Here is a 17,609-nt window from a genome sequence, read left to right as displayed (position 1 = left end):
TTGTTATAGTTTGGTGTTTGAATCGGTGGAGCTGTCTATGATAGAGACAATGCACCAAATATGATAATCATCCTGTAAAAGCATCTAAAATTTTACTTCTTTGCACCCCAATTTATCACCACTTCATAAGCACTTTATCGAGGATTTCGTAGGTGGATGTAGATAGACTGCAGTGATAACAGCAACCACAAATAAGTGATTAAACATTTAAAATAATGTAGAAAAATTTGCATTTGTAGTCTTCCCGGGGAGTGAGGGCGGGGGGTAAAGTTGAACTTTTTGAACATTCAAAGGCATTGATACAGGGATCACTGGGGAAAATTTGATGTCTCCTATATGACAAACCCCGGGTATTGATTCATGGATTTATTTCAACAGTTATTTGTGAACGAAAAAGCTTCAGAAGAATCATGCCAATGACTTCAGGAAGGAAGTTAAGGTTATTAGTAATACTAAGATGCCCTTGCCATCCAGCATTGATGGGATTACTGGGCCTGAAAATATTGCTCAACTGTGGAGAAAACATTATAGAGACATTTTTAATTGCGTAAAGAGTGATGGATTTAATGTTGGTGATGTCTCTAACAATGATGATGTGGTTATTAGACCCGATGAAGTGTGCTATGCCATTGAGAAATTGTCAGTGAACAAAGCATGTGGCCTTGACCAAATAACAGCAGAACATCTGAAGTGTGCTAGCCACAGAATCTCAGTGTTACTGGCCATGTGTTTTTCTGGATGGTTAATGCATGGCATCCTACCTGACTATGTTGTCTGTCTTACTAGTGCCAGTAATCAAAGACAAAACCGGTAAAATATCCAGCATAGAAAATTATAGGCCAATTGCTCTGGCTAGAATACTTTCCAAAGTACTGGAACAAATTCTCTTGGATAGGCTTCAAGAATACATATCAACTACTGACAATCAATGTGGCTTTAAAAATAAACACGGCACAGATTTGTGCATATATGCACTGAAGGAAGTTGTTAGTAAATATAGAAGACATAATACTACAGTATTTATGTGGGTTTTTTTTTATGCATCAAAAGCTTTTGACCGAGTTAATCATGGTAAATTATTTGTTTAACTACAAGAGCGAGGGGCCCCCTCTTATCTGATAAGGATCTTGCATTTTTGGTATTCATATCAAACCATGCAAGTCAGATGGGGTAAGAGTATATCTGCACCCTTCCCGGTGACCAATGGGGTCTGACAAGGTGGAATACTGTCACCTGTTCTCTTCAATGTGTATATGGATGATCTCTCCAAAAAGTTAAAGGGGTGTAAGACTGGCTGTATGGTGGGGGATAGTCTTATTAACCATCTGATGTACGCTGATGACTCAGTCATACTGTCCCCTTCTAGTGCTGGCTTACAGCAACTGCCCAGAGTCTGCTCAAGTTATGGTGTGCAGCATGACATTAAATTTAACTCTGAAAAGAGTGTTGTCATGATTGCTAAAACCAAGGAGGATAAGAAGCAAAATTTTCCCTCATTCTTCTAGGCAGACCAAGCACTAAATGTGGTGAACAAAATTAGATATCTGGGTCACATCACCAGGAATGATCTATGTGATGACGATGATGTGCGGCGCCAGTGTTGCAAACTGTATGCACAAGCCAATATGCTAGCGTGCAAATTTCACATGTGTACAGATGAGGTTAAAACTGCTCTTTTTAGGGCCTACTGCACTCCACTCTATATATACAGCCCACTTGTGGTGCACTTATAGCCAAGCAAAAATTAAGAAGCTGCAGGTGGCATATAATGATGCATTTAGAGTCTTGCTCAAGCTTCCAAGATGCACAAGTGAAGGTCATATGTTTGTGACTAGTAATGTTCCCACTTTTCATGCTGTGCTGAGGAATTTTATGTACAAATTTATGTGTCGATTAATTGATTCTAAGAATGTAATTATAATGCTGTTAACGGAGCCTACACAAAGTGACACCAGGTACTCCTCTTGTTTCTGGAAACACTGGAACAAATGTATGTATAGCTTTTAATCATTGTGGATTTGTAAGCTGCTGTTTTTAGCGATATTTTTGTGTTCTTGTCTTGTGTTGTATTTCTTTGTTGTTGTCTTTAACTTGGACCTACCTTTGTGTCTGAATAAAGTAAGATTTGTTGAACCCACACGAACCGGATGAGGGCGCTATAGGCTACCCCTTGAGCACCCCCCATATTTTACCAACCTGTCGTTTTATGAAGACGATGCATTCGTGCGCAGTGTTATTGTCCTCCTTATTTATTAATTTATTTTGTTTTATTTGAAGGCGGAGAAGAAGTTTTTTTTGTCCCCCATTTAAAATTATAGCTCTACTTCACGGGTTCGCGTGCGTGTATTTGCGCGCGCGCGCGTGTGACCCTTCGTTACACGCGGGAGCTGCGCACGGCCACCGCAGGAACAACAACGGATCTGTTGTCCGGACCGCAGATCAGACCAGACCACAGCGGAGCGGGCTCTCCTCTCCACCTTCAACTCCAACTACACCAACTTGAACTAAACCCGGGGAGGGACACGTCCCGCTTTCTGCTCTCACCGCCGACTGTGGACGACGAAACCGTTTTGGTTTTTTCTCCAACCGGCCGACTTTCCAGGTAGGAGCCTGAGCCGACGGGCCAGTTTACATGTAAGCAGAGTCGCGGAGAAGTGGCCTCACAGCAGAGCGTTTGGTGTGTTGATGGGACGTGTGAATGGACGGGCATGTAACGTGTAATCTAGTTTACCACCTTTATGAAAGTATATAAAAAGGGCATTTGAAAGACAGCTTGTTGCCCCTTCAGGTAAAGGCCTCTTTATTACTATATTCTCAACGGAATTATGGATTCTCGTAAAGTTGTTTTTGTGTTTTTGCTACTGCTATGTTTTTTTTTTAATAACTGACCCCTGTTAGAAATGTTGACACAAATCCAGCAGCGCTTGAAGCATTACAGAACACACTAGTTTCTAAAATGGCCCTTGATGGGATTTCATTATGCAAAGCTCAGTGAAAACAAACCTTATCGCCATATCAGTACAAACATCGATTTAAATTCAAGTAATTATCCGCTTCACTTTAAGGTGGAGTTTTGTACTGATGATGGAATATTGACAGATGAAGGTAACCGGATTCTCCTTGATAATGGAGTACGGTGGTTTTGGTCCAGACCTCATCTTTGCATCGTTACTTGCAGGCACACATAACTCATATTTCCAGGACTATGTGTGAGTCTGTGACACATACAGCCTCTTTTATAGTCGCTGGTTTTCCCCACACTAAGTTTAGATTTACATTCTGTAGTACAATACCTCTTGCAGTGGGATGTTTTTCTTGGCAGTGAGACCCAGTTGTCCAGAGTGGGCTATGGCTGCCGGAGCCTGCCTACAGGAGCCATGGGCTTAATTGTTTTTGACAGATGTGAGACATGTGACTGCAGGGCTGGAATTTTGTTATCAACAGCAGATGATAGAGTCTCTGTTGTGGTGGATGACACAGAGGGTTGTGGGCGTCTGACATGACCTATGACTGATGCCTGAAAGCTGGCCAGATTGAAAAAGAGGTTTTTCAGCCAGCTCTCGGAGAACCATAACTGGACCGCTTCCAGAGAGTGCTGCTGTTGTTGCCACCCAGGACTACTACTATTACTACTACTACTATTATTACTACTACTACTATTATTAATAGCCTACCTCTATTATGGCGTTTTCACACTGGCCAACCCCCCCCCCCCCCGCTAACATCTGCCTTTGGTCAATGTAAAAAGGCAGATGTTAGTGGGGTTTTTGGCCAGTGTGAAAGGGTTATTACAGTAGTACAATCCCACAACCACCACTACTACTGCTGCTGCTACTACTACTACTACAACTACTACTCATAATAATAATGCAACCATTGTTTTCTGGTGTGTTGAAAATAAACTCCACTGGCCCCAGGCTGTTCTTTGGCCCATGCCTTTATCACGCAAAAGTAAATGACGCAATATATATACTGTTGTCGCTTTTTAAGACGTTACGATGAAATGTGACAAGAAATGTTTGAAGAAAAAAGGGGGTCGATAACACGTTTCTAAGTCATGAAACAGTTTTGACTCAGCCGTTCTCACACACAGCCCTCCAGTGATAATGAAAGCTGGGTCCTTTTCCCCTTTCTCACTTTGTCACGTTGCTCAACATGTGAACGTGTCATATCAGGTACTCTCCTTGGACGATGTTCTGCGGGTGTTTAATAATAGTAATAATAATGATAATAATAAATTAAATTTACATAGCGCTTTTCTAACACTCAAAGTCACTTTACAATAGACGGGGTGAAACAAGACAACAGATAACACAAACATGCATAACACAACACAAACATAACAAAACATACGGGGGTAGATGGGAAGGGAGGGCTACAAGAGGGAGAAGTGGCAGCCACACACGACGCCAGCAGTACTCTCCAACTTAGACAGATACAAAAGGGCAAGAAGAACAAAAAACAGCAGCACTGTAGATGTTGATTTTCTGTAGGGGTTTACTCCCATAGCCTGTTCCTCCCCCGAGGTTTCTCCATCATACTTCCAGCCAGGGCGACTCTTCCTACACAGCGGTGCAGCCTGTTGACCCGTCAGTGATGAAAGATGAAGGATGCTTCTCCCTCAAGACATCCGACACCCCGGCACAAAACAAACCCCCTCCACCTGTTCCCCACCCCCCAATTATACCCCCTCCGATCCCTCTCTTTCTGACTCCACTCAGGAGCAAATACAGAGGAGCTGTTGTTTGATCCTCACTGGACAGTGCTCCATTTTTTTTGTTCTCCCCCCCCACCCCCCCGTCCGCCTTCTGATTCCATGGCAACACTGTCCTCATGTTGAGCAGCCTTGACTTTTCCCCCTCCGGTTCCCGAAAACAAAGGCGAAAAAGTGAGCGAGAGAGAGAGAGGGACAGGGAGAGGAGGGATAAGAAGGAATGGGGGAGGATGGGGCACACGAAAGGAAAGGTGCCTGGGATGGAGGCTCTGAAGCGAGACCCCTACTGTAGTGTGTGCCAGGGGGTCATAAAGAAAAGAGTTATTAGTGAGGCTGTGGATGGTGGCTAGTGCCAAAGGCTGTCTGGCTCCTGGGAATCTCTGCCATTTAACCCCCGAGCACAGCACCACAATGTCCGAACTGCAGCAAAAGGTTCACTTCGGAGAAGGCAGATGTGAAAAAAAAAGATGTTTTTGTTATTACAGGAACACATGGTGTCATAGATGTGAAGCAGGATGATTGTGTTGGGGTTGTAACTGGAAATGGGCTTTGTCTTGACTTTACATTTTCAGTTGAGTAGCCAACATTATTTATTTACATAATATCCTGACTGGATACTTAACACTGACATTGTAAAACAGATGCTTCTGCAGCGGCTCAACAGAACTAACGTTGCTCGTATGAATCATGCTTTTAGCAAACCAACAACCCAGAAAAGCAACACTTAAAACGCTTTGATGAAGTTTGATTAGTTTGTGCATGTTAAAGGTGATGGACCACATCTTACTTGCATCTCGGTTGATGGTGTTTCTGTGAAATCCTACCTCGAATGAAACTCCATGGGCAATACCAAGTGATAGAATAGCACTGTGGGTGCAGTAAAAATATTTTTTGCCACATTTCTCACCAATGACAATTATCATGGTAATGTACAGCACATGCAGGGTTTGGTTGTACTTGGAGTCATAGTTCAGGGAGGAAGAATCCGTAACACAAAAACCTTGATAATTGGTGCTTTTTACTGTTCTGTTATCTAGTGTATGAACAAATGATGTCTCATTGTATATTACAGTGTGATAACTCAGCGCAGCACACTTCATTTGTTTTGGAGACAGACATTCATTCATCATCAAACATGAAAGCATGAAAAAGACCCTAATTTTTTCATTCAACTTTTCTGTGATCTGTAGCAAATTTGCTTTAACCCTAAAATTTACATGTCATTTTTGCTAAAACTTACTGGCAGCCCCCTCCCTGCAAGGCACTGCATGGAAGAATAGGCATTGTTGAGCAGTTTACACTATGGCCTTGCATATCTGTGTAAAATTGGTAACAAAAACAAAATTTTCAGCCGGAGGGCAGGATATGAAATGTTCAAAGTCTAGCAAGACAATATGGGGGCTTGAGAGAGACTCCTACAGCCTGTGAAACGGCAAGAAGGGCGGTATTGTTGTTTGGCTGCACTGTGGTTCCTGGTACCAACGTCTCCATGCCGTCTCTGACTTTACTGGCTCAGAGACCATTTTTTTCTGCATGCCTTCTGCAAAATCAGTCCTGGTTCCCTTTGTGACACGATATGTTCTGAATTTTCCCCATCTTCATGATACCTACTTCACTCTTCCTGATAAAAAGTGAGCCAAACTTGCCAGTATATCACAAGATTATATGGTATGGCCATAAATCACCCCTACTTGGAAACAATAGATATTCACTGTGTCCTTTCAGTACACCTATTTACCAAAGACAGCCGCACCTAATTTTCCATATCTCAGCACATAGATTACTCATACTAGTGTTGCTGAAAAACAAAGCCAGATAGCTGCTCTCTATTTTGTAGTACGGATTGCTATGTTCTGATCGTACCCTGACCTTATCGAGATATTGCCTATGCTTTTTTTTTTCCATTAGATCCCTGGCATTGGTGAGTGATGTTTGAGAAGCAGCGCTACGACAGCCCGCCTGTCTACAGTCCCCCCTATAGCCCAGCGCCCAACAATGGATTTGGCCCGCCAGGCAGTTTCCAGGACCCCCGGAGTGAATATGACCCGTACCCGCCTCCTCCCGGCTCTTACTACATCGAGGACAAACCTCAGCCTTTTTACAAATTGCTTTCCCCCCCTGGGATTGTCAAGGCTATGATGGCTGTGGTAATTGTGCTCTGTGTGGGAATATTTGCCTGCGTGGCCTCCACTCTGATGTGGGACATGCAGTATGGCTATGGGGCTGGAATGGGGTCATATGGCACAGGCATAGGCTATGGGAGCGGTTTCGCTGGGGGCAGCTATGGGTCAGGGTTTGGGGGCTATGGGGGGTATGGTGGCTACGGAGGTTACTACAACTCCTATCCGACGCCCTACTCTGCGAAAACGGCCATGATTGCCATGGCAGCCATTAACTTCATTGTAGCACTTGGATTTTTCATCGCCAGCTTCTCCAAATCCAACACTTTCCGCAGCAGGAAATTCTTCCTGGCTGTCCTGGTAACCAGCATCATCATGGCTATCCTGCAGGTGCAGTATGATCGAGCAATTGTGTTGTGTTGTCCTTCCTGTATTCACAATCCTCTACTTTTCTGTTGTTTATTAGGGCATAAATGTCAGTGGCGGCTGGTGCTAACAAATTTTTTTTGGGGGGGGGCGCAAATTTACCTTGGCGCAGCACACCTGACAGCTGCTTTAATGTCCACACAGTCACAGAGTTATTAAGAAGGACAATGTAGCCTCCCCTGATAAAATCTATAATAGCTGTGCTGCGCCAAGGTAAATTGCGCTCCCCCCCCCAAAAAAAATTGTTATCACCAGCCACCACTGATAAATGTGACAATATTTGAGCATGGTATCTCCCCTGGCAGGTAAGTATAATGTGACAATATTTAATGGCTAAAGTGCTTTAGAGATTTTCCTGCTTTGGAGCAAGGAAGGAAATGTTATACAAATCACAAAGAACTTAAAAAGTATAATAAAAGTTTACAGTACAATACACATAACACTTAATTCTAAATTCTTCGATTTCATTTGCAGGGCATTATAAACATCGTCTACATTGTTGGGGTTAACCCCATGGCCCAGAGCTCCTCTAGTGCCATATACAACCCCATGCTTCTGATGTGTCAGAACCTCTACCAGACCAGTTACTCCCAGATGGGAGGAGTAGGCGGCTTCCCCATTTACAACCAGTACATGTATCATTACTGCTTTGTGGACCCACAAGAGGTTTGTAGTGTTTCCCATAGGTTTTTTTATCAGAACCAGTAGGTGTTATGGTGTCAAAAAAAAATCTACTATTGGTTATTTCCTCTATGCCATGACAGTGTTATGCTCACTATACTGTATTACAGTTTTCAGTTTACTTTCTTTTGAAGTGTGTGTTTTTTTCATTTTTAGGGTGTGTTTTTTTTCTTCTAAATTTCTGATTTTCCCCTTTTTCTCCCAATCTAGTGGCCAATCGCTCCCTATTCTAATTCAAACACCCACCCTCGTACTGCATGCATTCGCCAACTGCATCTCTCCATCTCTCCATTTTTAGGGTGTTGCCATGGTATGTGGATTCCTGGTTGTCATTGCCTTGGCTGTTGCTGCTTTTTTCTCCCAAAAAACACGAGGCAAGATCTGGCGATATGGAAAGCCCAACATCTACTGGGATGAGCCTCTCACCGACGGACAAGCCCCTAAGGGCAGGGATGTTGAAGACTGGGTAAGAGATGCACATCGCTGTGCCGTAAGACTGGATTTACATAAGACTTACACAGAATTAAAAACCTGATTTTAAACCTTTACTGACCCAAACCTCTTGATGCTAAATCTGCGGTGAAAAGATTTGGGGCAGTATTAAAGTCAATTTTTTTTTATTGTTTAAATCCAGCCTCTGAAAAATTGATGAAATATTTTACTTGGGGAACGTTTTAGTAGTTTGAGCTCCAAAAAACTGATTCACAGCGAGTCTTGTTTTCACCTTCTTTCTCTGATGTATCCCCTCTCAACAAGTGTGGCGTGTAGGAAAGGCAGTTAATTAGGTTCCTTCCGTGGTGATAATAGAAAGTAGATCGCTTCTGTCAGGAACCGTTATAAGGACGTGTTTGGTGATTGTGGACATGACTTACCATTGGGACAACAACTTGCCCAATCCCGAGGCTTGTTTTCACCTCGTTTAACGACTTATTGCATATTTCCAGATAGACTTTGGCAGTTTCGAGTACTTGTAAGATTTGCATGTTGGTCTTTATGAGTTGAAAGTCCACAAGGAGTGTCATCTGCCCTGGATACCGTTTATAGTATGATAAGTTAAACAAGGCAGTACATACACGTGCAGTATAAGGCCACATTTACATTTACTCATTTAGTAGATGCTCTTATTCAAAGCAGTTTATAAGAGTACGGCGCCTCCCTGGGGTCAGCTGAGGAAAAAAAAAGACCTGTGTGCAAATCTGTACTCTCAGTTTATAAACCATGCTCTCAAATTCATAATCCGTGCCCAATGATTTGTCTTTCCTATCATAGTAAGGTAGACAATGAGCTGCAACTTAATCTTCACATAAACAAGCCGTCCTCTGAGATTGACAAATAACATATAATACAGTTGCTGTGAGATGAGTGCACAGGGACTGTCTAAAAAATGCAACACCCAAAATAGATACTACACAAATAAATATTCAATAACTTCAGTCTTATACAGCGTAATGTCCCCAAAATCACTTCACCCATGAATCATCCCCTGTAGGTTATACTACAACACTTCGTTTGGAAAAATGTGCTTTTGCATAATTTTGGGGAATTTTTATTCGGAAAAATATTGAATAACTTCACTCTTAAACAAATTTTAAAAAAAATGGTGAAAATTAGGTTGTTGCTCATTGTCTACCTTACTACGGTCGGAAAGGGGTGTTTGTGTTTTAACAACATTTCGCTTATGAGTTATTGATCCAGGAATTTTGAATCTGTGAATGACTGCATGGATTGCAAATGAGGGCACAGTTTACAAGTCAGTGGGCACGGATTCATAATTCCAGGATATGGTTTATAAATCCATGCCAATGGATTTGTAATTCAAAGGCACAGATCATGAATCTTAGAACAGTTTATAAATTGTGCACACAGACTTTTAAACTGAGAGTACAAATTCATACATGGGTCTTTTTTTCTCAGCTGACCCCAGGGAGGCTCCATACAACAGTGTAAGAAGTTAGCAGATACATTAGATACATGCTTGTGCCCCAATTTCTTTCTTTCTTTCTATCTATCTATCTATCTATCTATCTATCTATCTATCTATCTATCTATCTATCTATCTATCTATCTATCTATCTATCTATCTATCTATCTATCTATCTATCTATCTATCTATCTATCTATCTATCTATCTATCTATCTATCTATCTATCTATCTATCTATCTATCTATCTATCTATCTATCTATCTATCTATCTATCTATCTATCTATCTATCTATCTATCTATCTATCTATCTATCTATCTATCTATCTATCTATCTATCTATCTATCTATCTATCTATCTATCTATCTATCTATCTATCTATCTATCTATCTATCTATCTATCTATCTATCTATCTATCTATCTATCTATCTATCTATCTATCTATCTATCTATCTATCTATCTATCTATCTATCTATCTATCTATCTATCTATCTATCTATCTATCTATCTATCTATCTATCTATCTATCTATCTATCTATCTATCTATCTATCTATCTATCTATCTATCTATCTATCTATCTATCTATCTATGTGCCTGCCTGCCTGCCTGCCTGCCTGCCTGCCTGCGTGCGTGCGTTTGTGAGTAAACAGTGTTATTCTCCATTTCAGCCCCAGCCATCAGAGTGGAACCCTCCGTGCATTGTGAGCAGTTTCTGTGTCCTGATATCTGTGGGCTTTACTGCCTCCGTTGGCCATCTTATTATTTCAGCTAGGTATCCGATGACTGGTAGGACAAATGTGCTGATGGCTTGGATCTTATTCGTCCCACTGAGCTGGCTCCTAAGGACCTGCCTCACTCTCTGGAGGTATTTGGCTATAGCTGGCCTCCTTGCTCCCTCCTCATGGTTTCCATTTGCCTCTGGGATACCCAGGTACTTGTAACTGTCCTGCATGTCTGTTATCATGCCATCTGGTAATTCAACCCCTTCAGTCCTCACCAACTTTCCTCTTTTTGCCACCCTTCAACTGCACTTGTCCAGTCCGAATGACACCCCAATGTCATTTCTGTAGATCCTGGTGAGGTGGATCAGCGTGTCAGTGTCTTGCTCAGTCCTGGCATACAGCTTGATGCCATCCATGTATAGGAGGTGGCTGATGGTAACTCCACTTCTTTTTTTCTTTGTTTTGGAATTTCCCCTCTTTTTTCCCCCCAATTGTATCCAGCTTATTACCCCACTCTTCCGAGTCATTCCAGTCGCTGCCTCCACCCCCTCTGCTGATCCGGGGGGTGGGGGGGGCTGCAGACTACCACATGCCTCCTCCGATACATGTGGAGTCACCAGCTGCTTCTTTTCACCTGACAGTGTGGAGTTTTGCCAGGGGTACGTAGCACGTGGGAGGATCACACCATTTCCCCCAGTTCCCCCTCCCTCCCAAATAGGCTCCCCGATTGACCAGAGGAGGTGCTAGTGCAGCGACCAGGACACATACCCACATTCAGCTTCCCACCCACAGACACGGCCAATTGTGGCTGTAGGGATGCCCGACTAAGCCGGAGGTAACACGGGGATTCAAACCAGCAATCCCCGTTGGTAGGCAACGGAATACGGACTGCCACGCTACCCAGATGCCCCGGTAACTCCACTTCTGAACCTGTATCCATATCCACATCCATTCTTTGTGATGATTCTACTGAGGGGCTTCAGGCCTATGCAGAACAGTAGCAGGGATCATGCATCACCTTGGTATATACCACATTTGATGGTTACTTGTGTGATTGTCTTTGAGTTGGCCTATAGTGTTTTTGTTTTTTTCCACCGCTGCATTGAGTTCTTGATGAAGGCTATTAGTGTCCTGTTGGCTTTATATAGTGCCAAGCACTCCAGTAATTATGTGTGGGGCATTAAGCATTCTTATAGTCAATCCAGGCTGTGCTCAGGTTGGTCTGTCTGGTCTTAGAGTCTTGGGTGCCTTCTCTATCAACCAGTAGCTGAGATGCTTTGACCCTCTGGTTTTTTTTCCAATTCCTCTCTGAGTTTCGCTCATGTGTTGACTCATGTGCCCATTCAGCTTCATTGCTATGATGCCTGAGAGGATCTTCCGTGTTGTGGAGAGGCAGTTTATTGGCCATAATTTGAAGGTGTTGTACCCTTGTGGGGTTCCTTCATGATCAGTATTGTTCTCCCCTGTGTTAGCCAGTCAGGGTGAGACCCTGATGTTAGCAGCTGGTTCATCTGTGTTGCAAGGTGTTCATGGAGTGCTGTTAGCTTCTTCAGCCATAGGCATGAATCGTGTCAGGGCCTGGTGTAGTCCAGCTCTTCATGCTTCAGACTTATCACTGGATGTTGGCCACTGTGAATGATAACTGGTTCTTGTTCTGGGATATTGCTGTGGTTTACTCTTAGGTCCACCAGCCACTGGGCATTGGTGTTGTGTGATGCTGTCTTTTCCCATGTATCCTTCCAGTATCACTCGGTCTCTGTTCTTGGTGGGTCTGACGTTGTTTCCTAGTTACTCTGCAGCTGGGAATACACTTTGGATAGTTCTTTGAGGAACAGGCCATTTACTCTTTTGGCTTCTGCTTCTCTAGTGTATCTCTTCAGCCTGGCAGCCAGAGCTGTGAGCCTTTGTTTGGCAGTTTCCAGGGCCTACCTTTTGTACATCTTGCTGTACTTCTTCAACCAGGGCCTGTCTTTCATCACACTTTTCTGCACCTCTGTTAACTGGTTAATATCTTTCTCTGCTGCTTTGATCTTAGCTCCCAGCCTTCTCTTCCAGGAAGGGTAATGTTGATGACCTGCATTCTTAATCCTTTACCCAAGCATCTCCAGGATAACGGTTGCTGTGGCATATACAAGCTTGTTGGTCTCTGTTATTGTGGCAGTCGAGATACTGCATAAGGCTGTGTTCACATTTGCAAGCAGGCTTTGTGATGGTATTTTGTCACTGAGCCGTGGAAGCCAAGCCCGGGGGTTGACTGTCTTTAGTCTGGCCATGATTCTCCTTTGCACCTCAGTAGCATTCATATATGGGGTCTGCTATTATAGTAGCATTCCATCAATTCCAAGTTCTTGGCCTTTGTCCATGACTGTCTTGTTCCAGTAGCCCATTTCTCATCAGGTTGTCCCAGTTCACCAACCTATATACACCTATGTATATATGTGTGTGTATATATGTGTGTGTATATATGTGTGTGTATATATATATATATATATATATATATATATATATATAGTACATACACACACACACACACACACACACACACACACACACACACACACACACACACACACACACACACACACACACACACACACACTATATGGATAAAAGTATTGGACGCACCTCTTAATCATTGAATTCAGGTGTTTCATTCAGACCCATTGCCAAATGTGTATAAAATCAAGCAGCTAGCCATGCAGTCTGCATTTAAAAACATTTGTGAAAGAATGGGTCGTTCTGAAGAACTCAGTGAATTCAAGCGTGGTACTGTCATAGGATGCCACCTTAGCAGTAAGTAAATTCGTGAATTTTCTTCCCTGTTAGATATTCCACGGTCAACTGTAAGTGGTATTATTGAAAAGTGGAAGTGTTTAGGAACAACAGCAACTCAACCACGAAGTGGCAGACCACTTTAAGTCAGGCAGCGGGGTCAACGAGTGCTGAGGTACGTAGTGCGTAAAAGTTGCCAATGCTTTGTTGACTCAATAACTGCAGAGTTCCAAACTTCCTTTGGCATTAACATCAGCACAAAAACTGTGCGCTGGGAGCTTCATGGAATGGGTCTCCATGGCCGAGCAGCTGCATGCAAACCTTACATCACCAAGCACAATGCCAAGCATCGGATGGAGTGGTATAAAGCATGCTGCCACTGGACTCTGGAGCGGTGGAAATGTGTTCTGTGGAGTGATGAATCACGCATCTCTGTCTGGCAGTTTGATGGATGAGTTTGGGTTTGGCAGATGCCAGGAGAACGTTACCTGCCTGACTGCACTGTGCCAACTGTAAAGTTTGGTGAAGGAGGGATAATGGTATGGGGTTGTTTTTCAGGGATTGGGCTAGGCCCCTTAGTTCCAGTGAAGGGAAATCTTAATGCTTCAGCAGACCAAGACATTTTGGACAATTCTATGCTTCCAACTTTGTGGGAACAGTTTGGGAAGGGCCCTTCTCTGCTCCAGCATGATTGTGCCCCAGTTGTGCAACCATGTCTTAATGGACCAAAGCAAGGTCCATTAAGACATGGTTAGGTGAGTTTGGTGTAAAAGAACTTGACTGGCCAGCACAGAGCCCTGACCTCAGCCCCATTGAACACCTTTGGGATGAACTAGACCAGAGATTGCGAGCCAGGTCTTCTCATCCAACATCAGTACCTGACCTCACAAATGCTCTTCTGGATGAATAGGCAAACATTCCCACAGACACACTCCAAAATCTTGTGGAAAGCCTTCCCAGAAGAGTGGAAGCTGTTAGCTGCAAAGGCGGGACCAACTCCATATTAACGCCTATGGATTTAGAATGGGGTGTCATAAAAGCTCCTGTAGGTGTAATGGCCAGGTGTCCCAATACTTTTGTTGCTGGCATGCGGGCGCGGGCAGGATCATGGGCATATAGGCATATCTGTCCTGATACTCCTGGACCTGTCAGCTGCGTTTGACACAGTGAACCACCAGATCCTCCTCTCTACCCTCGAGGGGCTGGGTGTCACTGGCTGTGCACTCTCAATGTTTGCAACCTACCTGACGGGTCGCTCCTACCAGGTGATATGGAGGGGATCTGTGTCGGAGCCTCGCAAACTGACTACAGGCGTTCCACAGGGTTCAGTTCTGGGTCCTGTACAGGGTTCAGTTCTGGGTCCTGTCCTTTTCTCCCTGTACACGACATCCCTGGGTTCTGTTATTTGCTTGCATGACTTCTCTTACCATTGTTATGCCGATGACACCCAGCTGATCTTGTCCTTCCCTCCCTCTGACACACAAGTAGAGACATGCATTGCTGCATGCTTGACTGACATCTCGGAGTGGATGGCCACACACCACCTGAAGCTCAATCTGGACAAGACAGAGCTGATGTTCCTCCCAGGGAAAGGTTGCCTGCACCGAGACCTGGCCATCACCATTGACAACACCGTGGTGACGCAAACTCGGACTGTGAGGAATCTCGTTGTGATCCTGGACAACCAACTGTCGTTTGCTGAAAATGTTGCATTAGTTACTCACTCCTACAGATTTCTCCTCTATAACATCAGGAGGATTCGCCCATTCCTCACCGACGAGATGGCACAGGTGCTCATCCAGGCTCTGGTCATCTCCCGGCTGGACTACAGCAACTCCCTCCTTGCTGGCACCCCAGCGTCGGCCATCAGATCTCTGCAGCTTGTTCAGAAAGCTGCAGCTCGTCTGGCGTTCAACCGCCCTAAGTTCTCCCACACAACTCTCCTTCTCATGTCCCCACACTGGCTCCCAACAGCTGCTCGCATCCAGTTTAAGACTCTGGTGCTAGTCTACAGGGCAGTGAAAGGAACAGCTCCTTCCTATCTCCAGGCCATGGTCAAGCGCTACACCCCTGCCCGACCACTTCGCTCTGCTGCCTCGGGACGCCTGGTTGTCCCGTCGCTCAGAGGCCCTTGCTGCCGATCGACCCGGTCACGGCTCTTTTCTGTCCTGCCCCATAGTGGTGGAATGAACTCCCCACTGATGTCAGGACAGTGGAGTTGCTGCCCATCTTTCGGCGCAGGTTGAAAACTCATCTCTTTAAGAACTACAACCCTGTTACTTGTTCTTAGCACTTATTGTATTTACTCATTTAAAAAAAAACTCTTTCTCTTTTACTTTAGCACTGGTTTTGCTCTTAGATGCTTGTTTAGATGCACTTATGACCTCTGATGACTAGTAGTTCTCCTGATTTCCTACGTTAAATGCACTTATTGTAACTCACTTTGGATAAAAGCGTCAGCTAAATGACTGTAATGTAATGTAATGTAATATATATATATATATATATATACACTACCGTTCAAAAGTTTGGGATCACCCAAACAATTTTGTGTTTTCCATGAAAAGTCACACTTATTCACCACCATATGTTGTGAAATGAATAGAAAATAGAGTCAAGACATTGACAAGGTTAGAAATAATGATTTGTATTTGAAATAAGATTTTTTTTACATCAAACTTTGCTTTCGTCAAAGAATCCTCCATTTGCAGCAATTACAGCATTGCAGACCTTTGGCATTCTAGCTGTTAATTTGTTGAGGTAATCTGGAGAAATTGCACCCCACGCTTCCAGAAGCAGCTCCCACAAGTTGGATTGGTTGGATGGGCACTTCTTTGAGCAGATTGAGTTTCTGGAGCATCACATTTGTGGGGTCAATTAAACGCTCAAAATGGCCAGAAAAAGAGAACTTTCATCTGAAACTCGACAGTCTATTCTTGTTCTTAGAAATGAAGGCTATTCCATGCGAGAAATTGCTAAGAAATTGAAGATTTCCTACACCGGTGTGTACTACTCCCTTCAGAGGACAGCACAAACAGGCTCTAACCAGAGTAGAAAAAGAAGTGGGAGGCCGCGTTGCACAACTGAGCAAGAAGATAAGTACATTAGAGTCTCTAGTTTGAGAAACAGACGCCTCACAGGTCCCCAACTGGCATCTTCATTAAATAGTACCTGTTAGAGCCTGTTTGTGCTGTCCTCTGAAGGGAGTAGTACACACCGGTGTAGGAAATCTTCAATTTCTTAGCAATTTCTCGCATGGAATAGCCTTCATTTCTAAGAACAAGAATAGACTGTCGAGTTTCAGATGAAAGTTCTCTTTTTCTGGCCATTTTGAGCGTTTAATTGACCCCACAAATGTGATGCTCCAGAAACTCAATCTGCTCAAAGAAGTGCCCATCCAACCAATCCAACTTGTGGGAGCTGCTTCTGGAAGCGTGGGGTGCAATTTCTCCAGATTACCTCAACAAATTAACAGCTAGAATGCCAAAGGTCTGCAATGCTGTAATTGCTGCAAATGGAGGATTCTTTGATGAAAGCAAAGTTTGATGTAAAAAAAATCTTATTTCAAATACAAATCATTATTTCTAACCTTGTCAATGTCTTGACTCTATTTTCTATTCATTTCACAACATATGGTGGTGAATAAGTGTGACTTTTCATGGAAAACACAAAATTGTTTGGGTGATCCCAAACTTTTGAACGGTAGTGTATATATATATATATATATATATATATACACGCACACACACACAAACACACAAAGTGTGTGCTTTTGTATATATACTTTTTCACACACTTATTTTACTTTATTTTTTTAATCATATTTTATTCTCTGTACCAACAACGCCAAGCTAAACCCCTAATGCATGTGATGCACATGGCAATAAAAGAATTGCTGATTCTCATTTTAATTTCTTTGAAAACTTGCCCATGTATCATTAGGTTTTACAAGATCTAAGTCCTTGATAAGAGAATAGGTGAACAGTTGAAGGTGGCGTTTTCATTACTTTTTTGTAATCAGCCTACATAGACCTGCAGTAGTTTATATTATCTATAGTGTTAGAGCCACGCCACTCAGTATGATTTTTCCACTGGTGTAGTCATGTTGTTTCGGGGCCAGGGCTGATAACAGTCGGTTACTGTTTGCTCATAGTCTACTACCTGGTTTCACTGAGTAATCATTAACCAGTGAAGAGGAACGTTAGCAGGCTGATGGTTTCTACGGAGCTGCCTTGGGTTTTTAAACA

The 17,609-nt window shown here is 43.3% G+C and overlaps 1 protein-coding gene across 1 annotated transcript in view; it reads left to right on the top strand.

The window, feature by feature from the left end:
• Positions 1-2,460: 2,460 nt before the first annotated feature.
• Positions 2,461-17,609, top strand: part of LOC130110152 (occludin-like) — a 29,023-nt gene continuing 13,874 nt past the window's right edge. The window contains exons 1-4 of the mRNA XM_056277146.1: positions 2,461-2,602; positions 6,623-7,224; positions 7,735-7,926; positions 8,240-8,407. Of these exons, the coding sequence (XP_056133121.1) occupies positions 6,643-7,224; positions 7,735-7,926; positions 8,240-8,407 (942 nt within the window). The 5' untranslated portion in view covers positions 2,461-2,602; positions 6,623-6,642. The remainder of the gene's footprint in view (positions 2,603-6,622; positions 7,225-7,734; positions 7,927-8,239; positions 8,408-17,609) is intronic.

This window comes from Lampris incognitus, chromosome 3, assembly GCF_029633865.1.
Source record: "Lampris incognitus isolate fLamInc1 chromosome 3, fLamInc1.hap2, whole genome shotgun sequence".
NCBI classification, from domain to species: Eukaryota; Metazoa; Chordata; class Actinopteri; order Lampriformes; family Lampridae; genus Lampris; species Lampris incognitus.
The sequence above is the reverse complement of the archived record's forward strand: the minus strand, read 5'-3'. Positions and strand labels throughout refer to the sequence as shown.